We start from the raw sequence: 15,365 nt of genomic DNA on the forward strand, positions 1-15,365 counted from the left end.
GAAGATGCTTGCATGAGTGGCGTAGCTGGAGGGGGTGCAAAGCCTCACGCCTCCTCCCCCCTTCCGAGCCATTCCAGGCGACGGAGAGCAACGACTCCGAAGGGGAGGAGGGAGGTGAGGCTCCTTGCAAAACTTAGTGCTCTGCACCCCCTCCAGCTACGCCACTCATGCAAGCGTCTTCCCAGGGGAGGCCTCTGTTTTGCTCCCCACTCCCGCCTGGAATGGCTCTATTTGAAGGGGAGGGGGTGAGGCTCCCTGCAAAACTTAGTGCTTTGCACCCCCCCTCCAGCTACGCCACTGGTTCAGTTCAGGGCTGCAACTCTACCCCTTCTTCTGCACACCCCTGTAGCATCTAAGGTCCGCTTGCCAGATGGCAGATGAGCAAGCTGGACAGTAGGATACCTGTATTGATTCTGAAAAGGAAGGTCCAGCATCCAGAACATCACCAGTCCCACTTTATAGCCTGCACAGGTGTAAAACTGGTACTTTTATTTAACAAAATCCCCAAAAGTCAGTGTACGGGGCTTCAACTTTAACTTCATCAATAAAGACCTTCTTCCCCTCCTATGATATATGGCATATATATGTACATAACTGTTTAATCTGTCTCCTTTCTGTATCAATAGTAAGAGAAAACCATGAAACAAATTAGAAAAGAGGATAGTCAATCCCAGCTCAGAGCAACAGCTGTTTAGTGGCATCTATATTTGTAAAGTGTTTTCTTCATCTTGAAAACTACTGCCACCCCTCTATAGTGGAAGGCAGGAAGATGAGGAAACCACTGGTCTAATCTTGATTTTACTGTGGCATAGATCACCGTGGGCCAATCTGGCTCACTGTGGGCCAATCTTGACTGGTGTAGTTATAGCCATACGTTTCTGAAAAAACAAAAAAACTGCATTCTCAAATTTTTTTAGCACCAGGACCCACTTTTAGAACAACAGTGTGGCAGGACCCACCAGAAGTGATGTCAGGAACCTGGAAGTGATTTCATGGCTGGAAGTTACATCATCAAGCAGAAACATTTTTAACACCCCTATAAGACAAAATAAACTATAATTCATTTCTGCGTAGGTGTGCACATTTGATCCCTGTTGCGTATATGCAACGTTGGGCAGAAATGGCTTAGGTAAAAATTTACAGTAAGTTTAAAAATTAAAATAAAGAACATTCCTACCCCCCCCCCCCACAACATCAAGCAACTGCTGATCTGCTTTTTAAAAATTCCCCAAATTTCCCAAAGGCTGTAATCCTATCTACACTCACCCTAGAGTAAGACTATCATTAAAAGCATATACATAGTAGCCTGCTATAAGTACAGATCTGTAACATTTCCCCAAACGCAGTCACATACCATGGTAGCATCATCTATTAGAAATAAAATACACATTGAATTGAATGAACACCCACCTCAAATTGGCTCATGACCCCTGTAATGGGTCCTAACCTGCAGTTTGAGAAGTGCTGGATTAGACTATTGTAACATGCTCTGCATGGGGCTGCCCTTGAAGATGGTTCAAAAACTGCAGTTTGTGCACAATGTGGCAGCCTGGATGGTTGCTGGAAGTTGGCAGTTTGACTCAGCCGGACTCCTGCTTTGGCAGCTGCACAGGCTGCCCAATTCAAGGTGCTGGTTTTGACTTTTAAAGACCCTTATGACTTGGGGCCAGTGTACTTGAGAGGTTGCCTTTTCCCATGCCATCCAGGTCATCCTCTCTGGTCATCAGAGACAGCCCTTTTAGATATGCAGTCACTTACAGAAGAGGATCTTCACCATATGTAGTGGTATCTACACTATGGAATTCCCTCCCCTTTGGTTTAGTAACAGCTTCTTCTTAGAAGCCTTCTGGTGAAGTCTAAAAACATTGCTTTTCTGATCTTAGCCTTAGTGCCTGGGGTCTGCGGGTTTAGTGGTGATTTTATTATGTTATCAATTATATTTCATGTGTTCCGTTTTCCATTGGCTGTTTTTATATTTTTAATTTTATATGCTTTTTCATTCATTTTGGATTTTATAGCTTGATTTCAATTGTCTGTATATTTATATTTTTGCAAGTCACATTGGATGCCTTCAGGGAAAAAATCAAATAAAACCTACCCCACTTTTTTTAAAAAAGCATGGAAAATAGCCTCACAATTCTGCAGTTTTGAGAAGACCCACAAGGGGAGCAGAGTTCTTAATTCTACCCCTACCAGTCACTTCTTCACTTGAAAACTATCTGCATCCCCCACCAACCTGTTTAATATACAGTCAGTTCTTGTTATCTGTTAGGACTAAGTTTCTCGAAAATCTAGTGGATATCGGACAATGAATCATTGAGTCTGTGGGGAAAATGGGGTTAGGTTCTAGTAGACCATCTTCACAATACAATCTATGACCTTTATGAACCTGACAATCAGCCTGAAGAAAACACAGGTCGTGGTTCAGGATGTGGACTCACTTCCCTGCATTGCAATCTCTTTGCATGAGCTGGAGGTTGTCCATGACTTTGTGTACCTTAGCTCAACGATCTCCGACACTCTCTCTCTGGATACCGAGCTAAACAAACACATCGGTGAAGCAGCTACCACATTTTCCAAACTCACAGAGAGTCTGGTCCAACAAGAAGCTGACAGAACATACCAAGATCCAGGTCTACAGAGCTTGCATCTTGAGTACACTTCTGTACTGCAGTGAGTCATGGACTCTTCGCACACAGCAGGAGAAGAAGCTGAACGCTTTCCATATGCGCTGTCTCTTGATGCATCCTCGGTATCACCAGGCAGGACAAAGTTCCAAACAACAGAGTCCTGGAACGAGCTGGAATCCCCAGCGTGTATATGGTGCTAAAACAGAGACGCCTGCATTGGCTTGGTCATGTCATGAGAATGGGTGATGGTCGGATCCCAAAGGATCTCTTCTATGGAGAACTTGTGCAGGGAAAGCGCCCTACGGGTAGACCACAGCTGCACTACAAGGATATCTGCAAGAGGGATTTGAAAGCCTTAGGAATGAACCTCAACAGATGGGAAACCTTGGCCTCTGAGCATTCTGCTTGGAGGCAGGCTGTGCAGCATGGCCTTTTCCAGTTTGAAGAGACACTTCACCAACAGACTGAGGCAAAGAGGCAAGGCCCATAGCCAGGGAGACAGACCAGGGACACACTACACTTGCTCCCAGTGTGGAAGGGATTGTCACTCCCAAATCGGCCTTTTCAGCCACACTAGACGCTGTGCCAGAACCACCATTCAGAGTGTGATACCATAGTCTTTTGAGACTGAAGGTTGTCAACATGAACCTGAATCTTAACTAGGTCTATGGGGATGATTGGTAGTGAGGACTCATCTCCAACATCTGATGCTTCCTCCCCTGTGCTGGTTATCCTTCAGCTCGTTGAAGGTTGCTGGCCAAACAAGGGTTCCAAGTGGGGAGGGGGTTGTTCACCTGTCCTCTTCCTCCACCACCCATCTCTTGTCCCCTTCACTTGGCTTGGCCCAGCCCCAGAGCAACCCTCAGGTAGCCTTCAGAGACCTCTCATCATTGGCCTTGGATCATCGTGAAGGTTCATCTGGAGTCCCTAAGATAGTGCCCAAGATGGTGGAGCAAGTCTGGAAGCAGACACAAATGTGTCCAATGATTCTTCACTGGCCAATACCAATGTCCATTTGATGCAGCACCAACACAGTATTAGTAGATAATGAGAATAAGAGTCACATATAATGAAAGGTAGGTGGCAATTCTGCCCCTCACAGATAAGCAAATTTGCACAGATAAGCAAATAATATATAATTTGCATATAAAGAAAACTGACTGTACCTCTCTAATCCTCCCATGGAAGTGGTGAAAGACAGCAACCTCTATCATTCTCTTCACTCAAGGTCATAGCCTCTTGTGAGCACTTTGCATTAAAAATAGATTAAAAGGTTGGGGCTTCATTGCATGTGATATGTGCCTTGCCCTTCAAGTTGCAATCCAGAAAATAAATGGAAGAAAATCCCACTGGGTTCAAAGCCAAGTAAATATGCATCAGATCACGCTAGAAAACTCCATTTAGGTACATGCCCCATTCCCTAGTTTTCTTTGTCACTTAAAGCAGTCTTCATATTAACAGCTCATCTCTCAGGTTTCTTTATACCACACCTCTGTAAAGAAAGCAGGTGAAGTAATAGGGACTTCGGATTGGTTTTTGAGGCAAAAATGACAAAGTCAAACTTTTATTTTATTTCAAATCCAAACTCAAAGGCTACATGGATGGAAAAGCAATAGTATGGCTCAGGTCAGGATTCAATAACCTTCGCATTATATATTTCTTCTTGCCGTTGTTTATAATTATTGTAGCTGGCTATTAAGTCCATCCATGGTGAAGCTAGAGGAAATTCTGAAAAACAAAATTTAAATACTTTCTATCAGACAGAAACATTAACCCTGTTGATGTAAATGCTTTTACAGGTGTTCCATCCACTCAGATTATGATGTGCACAATTACAACATTCATAATTGGCTAAAACTGGCTTCTGCACTTACTGGACATTTTTAAATACTCTTTGGCCATCCTGCCCAACTAGCAATCACTTCTCCACAGAGAACAGTTTCCTTTTGAATACTGAATGTGTCTTTATAGCAGGCACAGTGAGTGCAACAGTTGCAAGATTTACCAAATAAGTAATTTTCACTTAAATTATGGATTGTTAGTAATTACCTGGAGAGAAGCAACTTAGGAGCTAAAGAGAAACACAGGCTGCAATCTTATTCACTTTTATCTGGGAATCCCACTGAACCCAGGGGGGCTTACTTCTGAGTAGACATGGATAAGATTGCACTACCAAACAAGTATGGGTTTTCTAGGAAGTTCTATCACTGCCATCATCTTAATATTAAAAAGTAACATTAATCAACTAATGGTTAATCAGGTAATAGTAAAGCTCACTTTTCACTTTTATTGGGCAGTATTCTATGGGTGTTCCACATAGCTTGATATAGCAACTCTGAGCACACTTGACACATGATGTGTATTCAGTCCTTACAGGACAAAAGGATGTGTGATCGCATTGTCTGGGAAATCACAGGATCTGCAAGTCTTGCACATTCTCTTTCAACATTGCTTTGCAATGTAGAAAGCAGCTCTCAAGTTAATCAAAATACATGGTTTAAAAAAACAAGTGCTATGGATGGTTAGGAATATCAAATCTGGTTGGAAGTGAATAAGCATGATGTGTACATGAACAGAGCAAATGGCTGTTTTTTGCTGTGTGGCACTCCCATTTCATTCCTAACCCAAAGCAAAAAATAGAATCAGCAGAGAAGCAGCTGTATCTTCAAACTAGGGGGACCAATCTAGGGGATGTTCAAATGAAGAATTAATATGTAGAAATAACCAAGGAATCAATCTATACAAAGGGAACAAAATTAATTTATAGATTTACTACCTTTCTGCACAAGATGCTGGTATTTATTTTTAGACAAAAACTCAGGTATACCATCGTGGGTTCTTGTATATCATATCTAGAAAACAATCTGTCAAAGCAACGGTGTTTTTCCATGTGTATTTATGGAACTACTTCTGAAGATACTTGACTTCTTGACCATTTTTATTTGAATCTTCTAAGGAAGCTGCACCAACTACAAACAAAGAGACAACATAAGCAACTTGAAGTAAGGCTGTACCTTGTGTTTTCTCCTGCAAGGAGTAGGAAAGCACTGTTGGTACTCAAGACTACTGATGCATGCAATACTGGCCAACTATGTGCTGTTGCCATTGCCACATATCTCCTTTGTCCCCATTCAACTGTTTTAGGGTTCTCCTATGCTGCCCAATCAGGCAAAAATGTCTTTTGGGGCTGGTGGAGCTGTGGTTTGTTAGCCTAATGCATTTTCTGAGTATTCTCAAAGCATTCTTCAGACTGGCAGCCCAATTCTATCCTTGCCAGCACCCAGGGCTACAGCGACACCAGAATGGCAACTACTGAACCCTATGGGTGCCAGGCTAGTGCCAGGAGTCTCCTTGGGTTAAGGGAGCATTTGCTCCCTTGCACCAGGTAATGCTGCAGTGGCACCAATGGGTTTTCTTGCATCTGCGCTCACTTTTGAGTGGGTGTAGACCTGAGGAGGCCAGGGCAGGCTGCCCAGGCCATGAGAAAGCATAGGATACAGTGACAGAGACTGCTGCAGTCTCTGGCCCCCTCCCCTGCCCACTTCTGCCCTCCCCCTGCACTCCCCTCGCCTCCAGAAGCCGCACCACCACCCAGTGGTGCCACTTCCTGCCAGCAGTTGCATCGAGTCCTTTTCCCAGCACTGAGGCCCAGCACTGAGGCTCTTATCCTCTCAAATTGGTCTAAAAAATGTACATGTGTTTGGAGGGGAAGATAGGATAACCAATAATACTGTGATGATATAATAGCCCAAGTGGAATGAGCACACACATTGTAGCCTGAAAGAAATAATCTGAAAGAATAGTAGTGCGGCCATCAGTGGGGTTTCTTGATGCACTACAGATGTTACAATAGCAGGTATATTTCATAAAACTGCTGGTAGTCTCTCCCAATACTTTGAAAGAAAAGCTGGTGGGGATCACTTATATCAGAACATGCATCCGGTAAGGTCATTCCTAACGTCCCTGGACAGCAAGAATATCAACATGCAACATTCCTCCCCTCCCCTATTATTGCTACAAAAACCTGCACAGAGAACGTTTATTTTCTGTTTAGATATAAATGACTTCTTTAGTGGTGAGAATCAATAGCATTTTTCAAGATTAGCAGAACAAGCTAGAAGGCCTTTCTATTTCATACACCATATCAAAACAGCAGTTAAAGTAAAATACTTCCCTTATCTTTCAAGCAGGTCAGCAGATACAAAACCCAGACTGATAAATCCACATCAAAAAATATTCCATTTACACAAAGATGATTTTGCAGTTGGTGATAATTCAGCAATATCTGAACTTATTTTTTCTTCATTTAAAAAGAGATTGCTCTCACCAGGAAAATTGTCTTCTTTTGATTGATTCTTGCTCTGTTTCTTCTAAAATGAAATTAAAAGAAAAATTGGTGTCCTTATTTCCTTCCAGTCACAGGTCTAAGAAAGTCTTTGACTTTCTTAGAGAATGTTAGGGCACAATCCTAACCAACTTTCCAGCACTGGCATAGATGTAACAGGGAGGCATGTGCTGCATCCTGCAGTTGGGGGGCAGTCATGGAGGTCTCCTCTAGGTAAGGCAACGTTTGCTCCCTTAGCTTGGAGTTGCATTGCCCTTACGTCAGTGCTGGAAAGCTGATTAGGACTGCGACCTTAATCTATTTTGAAGAGAACACTGCTCCTGATAGAAGGACCAAACAGTGCCTATTCCTTTATCATCAATCAGTGTATTTTGTCCAATGACTATAAGAGCTACTACCATGAAATAAACTATTAAATACAGTTTGCACAGCAAGGCAAGTAGAAAACTAACATTCATACCTCCACAGATGTCTTCCACTGTAAATGAATCTCCTTTGATGTTGCCCAATCAAGGGGAACTACATAATCATGTGGTAATAAAGTGTCTACAAAACAAAATTTTGCACAAACAGATTATTTGTTGTGCAGAACATGCAATTCTGACAGCCAGCTACCATTTAAATTTAATAAGTGTGCCAATCATTTGACTGCAGTTAAGCTACTACCTGAGAGGTTTGCCCTTAGTTTAGTTGTGGACATAGATGTAATGGGTGATGCAAGAGTTAACCAAATCCTCTACTGTATGGAGTATGCATAATTTTGTATGCAGAATATTGTCAGGAGAATTGGTTGGAATACAGGGAATGTGAATGGACTCCCAGATATTTTATAATTGCATTCAGCTACGAAGAGGAGGGCAGGCCTGCCACAATAAAAAGAGGGTTTTGCTCTTCTTGATACTGAATGCAGAACTAGCATTTGTATGATGATCCATATACAACAGAAATGCAGCATAATTTATCTCTATAATATTTACATCTCCTCAATTACACAAACCTACACAAGCAGAAATGTAAACAGAAATGGGAAACAAAAACTTGAAAAGATGTATTGTTTGGCTAGTTTGGCTCTTCACTCCCTATTTGATGAAGGAAATAAATTAATGAAAACATTTAGTGTATCATAAATGTGAAAGTTTTAAATTACAATACTGGAGGACACTAAAATTTTAGTTATCTTCCAGTACAAACTACTAGGAGAACCCATAGCTAAATCATAGGTGTAATAGGCAAAAACATGGCCTACTACTAGGGTTTCAAACTTGTTTTTGCAACACTTAATTGTATCTGGCATAGCCAAGATGGAGAAATCCCTCCTGTTCAATTCTGTTGCAGGTAACGGTTTTGTGACTTATAACTCTAGACCTTGATGAAGAACCCTAATCAATAGGTCTGTCAATAGGTCACAACTCTGCAGAAACAGGCATCTCAGTGGGCTGACTCTGCAGTTTGAACTGCATGTTCATATTTAGATATTAACAAAACATTTTAAAGCAATACTGTAAATACTATAAATGATAAGCTTGTGGGTCCACTAAAGATCTGGGAAAATTCAGTCCTGCAGTGTTGCTGAAGTTAAGCAAATATGGACCTTCACCCCTTCCTGAATAAGCCTATGTATAAGAATGTAAATTAAGTACAGATTATTATACAGTATTCAGCTGATAATGATTTAACCAAAAGATTAAACCTTCAGCAAGCTTTCATACTGTATACAGTTAATATTAAGTGGTGAGGAAGATACACTTTTGCAGTTCTAACTACAGAACAGCTAGTTGGATTTTAAATTCCTTAGATAAAAACAATGTTATTCAAAAGTATGCAATAAAAATAAATTTCAACCAGGAAAAAAATTAAGCTCAAAGCTATAAATTCAAAAAGAGAAGATACTAACTGCAGTTGAACTCTGATAAGCACTTAAAAATGCTAAGTAGTACGCCCCTAAATTTAATTTTTTAAAGAAAATTCTAAGAGTAGAATTTCAAAACTTTTTTCAAAACAGTAATAATTACCCAGTGGGACTCCTGGAGAACCAAAAAGTTCTACTAGTTGAAGTGCAAATCCTAATGACAAAGGAAGTTTCAGAAAACTAGATTTAGTATTCGGAGAATCTTGACCTCCATCAGTTTGGGAATATTTTTTTGTTTTGGTTTCATTAATTTGTTGCATCTGCTCAATGTTTTCTGCAGCAGAATCTGCAAGGCATTCTGCAATTACATTAACTGAATGCAAAATATCTGGCTGAATAGTTGGAACATCCAAAGAGATCTTCCCCCACTTTTCCATCTTGTTCAATTGATTGGTTTTATCAACTGTTACTGTTTGGCCCTCAGTAGACAAGGGAGCATTACATGAAGCTGAAGTATTGATCTGAATTGGAGAAGCAGGTACATTATTTGACAAGTCCGTAGATTCTTCAGCAAGTTGTTTGGAATCATTAGATAGGAAAGGTTTTATATCAAGAGGAGATGCATCATAACCAGAAGGCCCTGGACATCCATGGTAGCCAAGGGCTTGCTTGTTCTTTTTTAGAGTCTTTTCTTTTTTAGAATCTTCTTGTTCTATGAATAAAATTACATCCTGAAGCAGTTTCTTATCTATTCCAACAGCAATCTGCCTTGGTATATCAAACTGTGGGGCCAACTTGAAAGTTCTTTTACATCTTTCTTTTTTTCTTGATGGATGCATACTTGTATCACCTAGATGCATATTTACATCACTTGGACCAGTTGCTTTAGCTACAGATTCTGTGGAAAAGTCATCTATTTCACTGCATGACATTTTATGGATACTGTCAGTGAGCATTAATGGTACAGCATTATGAGCATATACCAAATCTGTATCACTATCTCTCTTTGGTTCTTTATCAGATTTATAATCAGTTGATTCTGTTGTTCTCTCTGAGAAGACTTTTTTAGGCCTCCACAACTTCTTGGATCTTTGATCATAGATGACCTCAGGCCAAGCCAACCAGGATTCATGTTTCTCAAAACTAGTGCAGGCCTGTTTGTCAGCCAATTCAAAAGAAGAGAAAGTTCTGGCATTTCTCTCATTCTTTGATGTCTCATGCTCACAAGAAATTGTTCCTTCCTTCTCATTGCCTAACAGCTTATTTTCTGCACCAGATTCAGAAAAGGGTCTGGCAAATGTAGCTTTACCTTCCATATTTGGGAAGACAGTAAAGGTTTCTTTACTATTATACTCCAATTTCAGGGCAGAATTTTGATTGCTATGTGTCCAAATATTGTTCTTGTTTTTCATAAAAATGTTACTTGCTATTCCAACAGACAAGTGATCACTGCATGACTGTTCAGTTATGTTTTCATTTGGAATGGATAGCAAACTCAGAGAACATCTGCTATCCCCTGAAAGAACATCAATGTTCAGTGAACTGTCTAAAGCTGGTATATCCACCATTTCAGAAATCAGACTTCCTTTTTGCAACTCATCTTTCAGACGATTATCACTTGCAGAGCCAAACTCTCTACCTTCTTTAGGCTCATTTAGATGCCCAGTCACAAATGCTGCTGTTCCATCAACTTCTGAATCTTCCCCTTCGCTCTGGGATAAATTCTCATCACTTGGAGTGAAATCATCATGAGACTTGTTTTCAACTTCTTTAATAGCAGCAGACTTCATTTCTCTGTTTCTCTTTAGTATCCTTCTCTGTTTCATCTTGCGCAATCGGTGCCTCTTCTTTATAACTGTTTCCCTAAGTAGAACAAAGAACTATGAACTATAAATATGAAAGTCCTGAAAGCATAAAAAATCAATACTAATAGACTATTCATTTAATGTTACCTTAATAGTTATGTCCATTTACTTCAAAATGGTCTATTCTTTTCATTTTAAATTACAGTGGACCACCACGTTACAATGGGTTCACTTTACAAACAATTTACAATATACTCTCTGCAGTAAAACAAGTTTCACTATATGATGTTATTCACTATATGTGCTCACAATTGCTGCCTATAGGACCTCATGAAAGATAAACCAATCAGCAGTGTGAATACAAGTGTTTGGTAGCATCTCAGTCAATAGCAGCATTTTTAACACCATTGCTCTGTGTATGGAAGAAAGGATACCGCCTTGTATTTTATAATTACAACTTGGTGTAAACCGATAACCATGGCCCAAAGAGAGTGAAATAGGCACCTTTTAAATCATTGTTTAGAGAGGAAAATAGCTTAATTCCATGGCAGAAACTTCAACTTCTGAGGTCTTAGTAAGAATTACCAAAAACCAACATGTTATTGCATTCACATTACAATACATTCACACTACAACAGTGTCACTGAATTTGATTACCATCATAAAAGCAGGGGTCCACTATATTTCATAAACATACCAATTACATATTTAAAAACACACATCCACACAGGCTTGTAATATCCTTACACCTATTTTTGCATTAACAACTCCATTATAATAAAATCTATCATCTTCTTGTAATAAATCCATCCAGTTATTTACACCAAGGTTATACCTCTCTTGCCAATGTCAAAAACATTTATTACCTTTATATATTTGAATAAATTAATTGTACCTTCTCTGAAATATGTCAACCTTGAACTTACATTTAATTGCCCCAACATCTCACTGATGGGACTTCTGAACCCCTGAATCCATTGCTGGCTGCCATTTTAAAGTGAGAAATTAAATCAACTTTTTGTTTAAGCTATTTCTGCCCAATGTTGCATTAATGCAACAGGGACCAAATGTGTATGCCTGTGGGCCAAGCAAAAATGGATTAAAACCCACCTTCTCCAAGTACTCCAGATTAATATCCAAGGGCCTAATAGTGTAACAATTCCTATCATATCTCTCTCTCTCTCTCTCTCCCTCTCTCTCTCTCTGCAAAACTCACATTCAGAAGATTTACATGTGGAGATTAGTCTGAATATAGTTTAGGTGTACGCCTGTGCATATTTACTTCAGCCTCCAGCAATAGTGTACTCATTACAGTTACTGTGGAGTGTGCAAACTACGGCCATCCTGCTTCAATGCTGATCATTGCTCATTGCTTTTACAACTGAAGAAGTTCAACAGCAAGAACACAGCGCTGTGTGGGCACATGCCCTCACCTATAAGTCGACCCCACAGATAAGCCGAGGTCAGGCTTCGAGCCAACAATCATGGAATTTTCTATGACCCTCGGATAAGTCGGGGGTTAAACTTAGGCGGGTGTCTCACTATAGTTTTGTCTGATTTTACCGGAGGCCAGATCCTGAAAAATAGTCTACCACTAATTGTTACCTAAGAACTGTAGTAGTAAAAGATCATAAGATACATTTTTATTATTTTTTAAATTCTGGTCTTCACCACCTTTTTGTAAACACTATCAGAGTAAGTGCACTGTAAACGACATACCAGCAAAACAGTGGTTCCCAACCTGGTATTCATGTACTCCCAGGGACACTCAACAGGACCTTTAGGGGTACTTGAAAAAGAATGGCAGAAAAAGGCAGGCCATGCTCCAGAATGCCTTGCAAGGACCAGCAAGGCAGGAAGGGAGGTAGCTAGTTGACTGTGAAAGCCCCACCAATAGCTAGTTTTATGGTCATCAATTCATGTATGAACCAGTGATTGAAAACCAGCACAGTAAAAAAGCTGAAACATAATATGGAAAGTGATCAATCACCCAGAATTTCTCAGCACACTTCTGGTGCAAAACAGTGCAAAGGTAGAGTCTTCTGTTCCTCAAACAGATAAAAAGAGAAAACACTGTGATGAATACATGAAGTCTGGGTTTTCATAGAGGGGAGATGAGGGCTTGTATTATTACAAACATTTTGCTAATATGAAGGGCACAATTTATGGAAATGGGCTGCCAAAGGATATGCAAGTGAAAAAGGTTGGGAACCACTGCAGGAGATCCATGAATCAATTCCACCTTTGATTTGGACATGAGGCGAACCATGAATGGCGGACATGGTGGACATGAGGCGAACATGGTGGACATGAGGGGGACATGAGGCGAACCATGAATCAAAGACACCTTTAATATGTCTGGTGGGTTAAGCCAGAAGCTCTACATACAACATACAACCCATAACTGAGAGTGTGCAATTCAATTCACAGCAGAGAAATTAGATATTTGCAACCCTTTTTACTCAGAGGTAGACCCACTGCTTTCCATGAGTGTTATTCTTAAGTAATGATGCACTGAATTGTAGCCTGGGAAGGAGGGTCCCATCCTGGTGTTTCAAAAACCAGACCTGATTTGCAAGCATATGCAAAGCAGAACCAGGCTGCAGCAGAAGGAAGGAGAATAAAAGGTTAATTTTGGCTGGAATGTCCCTGGAAAGTAACTATAGCAACTAATGAGGTGCCTCCCTGAGCTGAGCAACAGCTCAGCTGAGAAACAAACTTTTCAGAGTTGAAAGGCTCTGCCCTCTGATTGATCCAGAGATAAGGGGAAGTGAGAATTGGAGCTTGATTACTTGGCAAAAATTTCAGGTATCTATGGTAATTAAGATTGGTTACAGACAGCATTCCTCCTCCTTAATGTGCATTTTAAAATTGTGATCAAGGATGTTTATGGGAGAGCATTTGAGTTAGTTCCCCAAAATGCCTTTAACCAACTTTGCAAACTCACAGGAAGTTTCCCAGCCTTTCAAACACAAGCTTATGTGTGAAGACAAACTCAAATTGCATAAGTGGTTTTAAATAAATAGAGAAACTACCGTATTTTGATCCCAAACCAGAAAAACTGGTTATTTTAGTTGAATTTGCATGGAGCATAATGGTGTTCTTGTATACAAGGCATTAATTATCTTAGACAAAACACATGAAGTTTTCATGTTGTTTGTAGCCACATTTAATTATCCCAAGAATTTCTCAGTGTTTCATAAATGGAACAACCAACAGATATTGTACAATCTTTTACTGGATCAATATAGATAATTTAGAAAGAATGGGAGAACGAATATTCCCTTGTTAAGAATAGGAACGTTTATGTTAGTGGGAATCATTTCATCTGTTTAGATCTGGCTTACAGATGCAACAGAATGAGGTGGTAGAGTCCTGAAAAAGTAGCACAGCACAAAAAGAGCTGGGCCAAAATGTTTCTTCCAAATATAATAATTTTTTGCTTTCAAGGATTCCATGTTATATGGGGGAACATTCAAATGTGCTATCCCCCCCCCCCGACTTGTATTTGACACTGTCTATCCTACCATCTCATTCTGCTGCACAATTAGACTTGGCCCCAATCTCCTTCATCCCTTGGACCAGGGGTGGGTAAACATTTTGGCAGGAGAGTCACATTATCTCTTATACTGTGTCAGGGGCCGGGGGGTGGGGAGAGAATTAACATTTCAAATTTGAATAAATTTATATAAATGAATGTATTAGAGATGGAAAGCCAATGAATTTTACTGAGCTTAATTATGATACACATAAGAACTATAATACAGGCATGTAGAACCACATGAGAACTATGAACTGTTTGCCACACACCTCTTGTGCAGTGAAAACATACAGACCACGCCAGAAACACAGAGACATAAGTTGTTCAGAGGCAATGCGGGGGGGGGGGGTATTAAAATAATGCCCAGCGAAAAGCAGAAAACACATGGAGACTATAAAAGGCCTTGCTCTAACCTGGCCCACAGCTCATATCTGGTGGTCACGACCAGCAGTTGTGCGCCAGCCTGGACTCCAACAGTCTCCAATGGGCCAGACTCATTGGAGACTGGGTGGCTCCCTGAGGGCTGCAAATGGCCCACCCCTGCCTTGGACCAACAAAACAATTCTTTACCAGACCAAGTGGAAAATGGCACTATTAACTTGTAAGAAAATCCTATTTGTAATCAGTCTACAACAGCATTCGTAATGTTTGCCCCCTACTGTACCACTTTGCATGATCTACTTATTGGAAGTTCCACCAGAACTTCCAATGGCAATGATGTCATTGCTAGTTACTTCCAGACTGGGAGGACAGATGTCACATGACAACTACCAGTAAAAGGCTCAGGGCAGATGGGAGGGCTTTTTCAAGTGTGCAAAAAAGCACAAGCTTGAGCTCTGCCTGCTTGAGCTTGAGCCTCCTACTGTAGCTTGTTGCATTATGTTGCTGGTCTTGCTGCTAGGTGGCAGGTATCTGGGGTCCTGCATGTACCACTGGATACCACTTCAAGTGACACTGGTGAAATGAGTACCACTGGTCGAGAAACGCTGGTCTATAGTTACTAACTACAACAACTGACATTCTGTCCAGCTTTAGCATATCCGATAATATAACTTGTGTGTCAACATGTTCCTGAATCTTTAAATTTTTTGTTAAAAAACTTGTCCTTGTTGCTCAATGTAAATAGGCAAGAGTGCTGGTATGTCTAATCCAAGTGCAGGGAAAAGGGCAATGGGATTCAGATGTCCTGAAGCTA

The 15,365-nt window shown here is 40.5% G+C and overlaps 1 protein-coding gene across 4 annotated transcripts in view; it reads right to left on the bottom strand.

The window, feature by feature from the left end:
* Positions 1 to 4,163: 4,163 nt before the first annotated feature.
* The window catches only part of LOC136644418 (NEDD4-binding protein 2-like 2), a 28,390-nt gene continuing 17,188 nt past the window's right edge, over positions 4,164 to 15,365 (bottom strand). For 2 of the 4 annotated variants that reach the window (XM_066620286.1, XM_066620284.1), the window contains 5 exons: positions 8,988 to 10,687; positions 7,436 to 7,521; positions 6,958 to 7,000; positions 5,407 to 5,599; positions 4,164 to 4,358 (listed from right to left, as the gene is read on the bottom strand). In XM_066620286.1, coding sequence (XP_066476383.1) covers positions 5,535 to 5,599; positions 6,958 to 7,000; positions 7,436 to 7,521; positions 8,988 to 10,687 — 1,894 coding nt within the window. In that variant the 3' untranslated portion in view covers positions 4,164 to 4,358; positions 5,407 to 5,534. The remainder of the gene's footprint in view (positions 4,359 to 5,406; positions 5,600 to 6,957; positions 7,001 to 7,435; positions 7,522 to 8,987; positions 10,688 to 15,365) is intronic. The other 2 variants (XM_066620287.1, XM_066620285.1) reach the window with 2 other exon arrangements.

The sequence above is a fragment of the Tiliqua scincoides genome, chromosome 3, assembly GCF_035046505.1.
Source record: "Tiliqua scincoides isolate rTilSci1 chromosome 3, rTilSci1.hap2, whole genome shotgun sequence".
Taxonomy (NCBI): Eukaryota; Metazoa; Chordata; class Lepidosauria; order Squamata; family Scincidae; genus Tiliqua; species Tiliqua scincoides.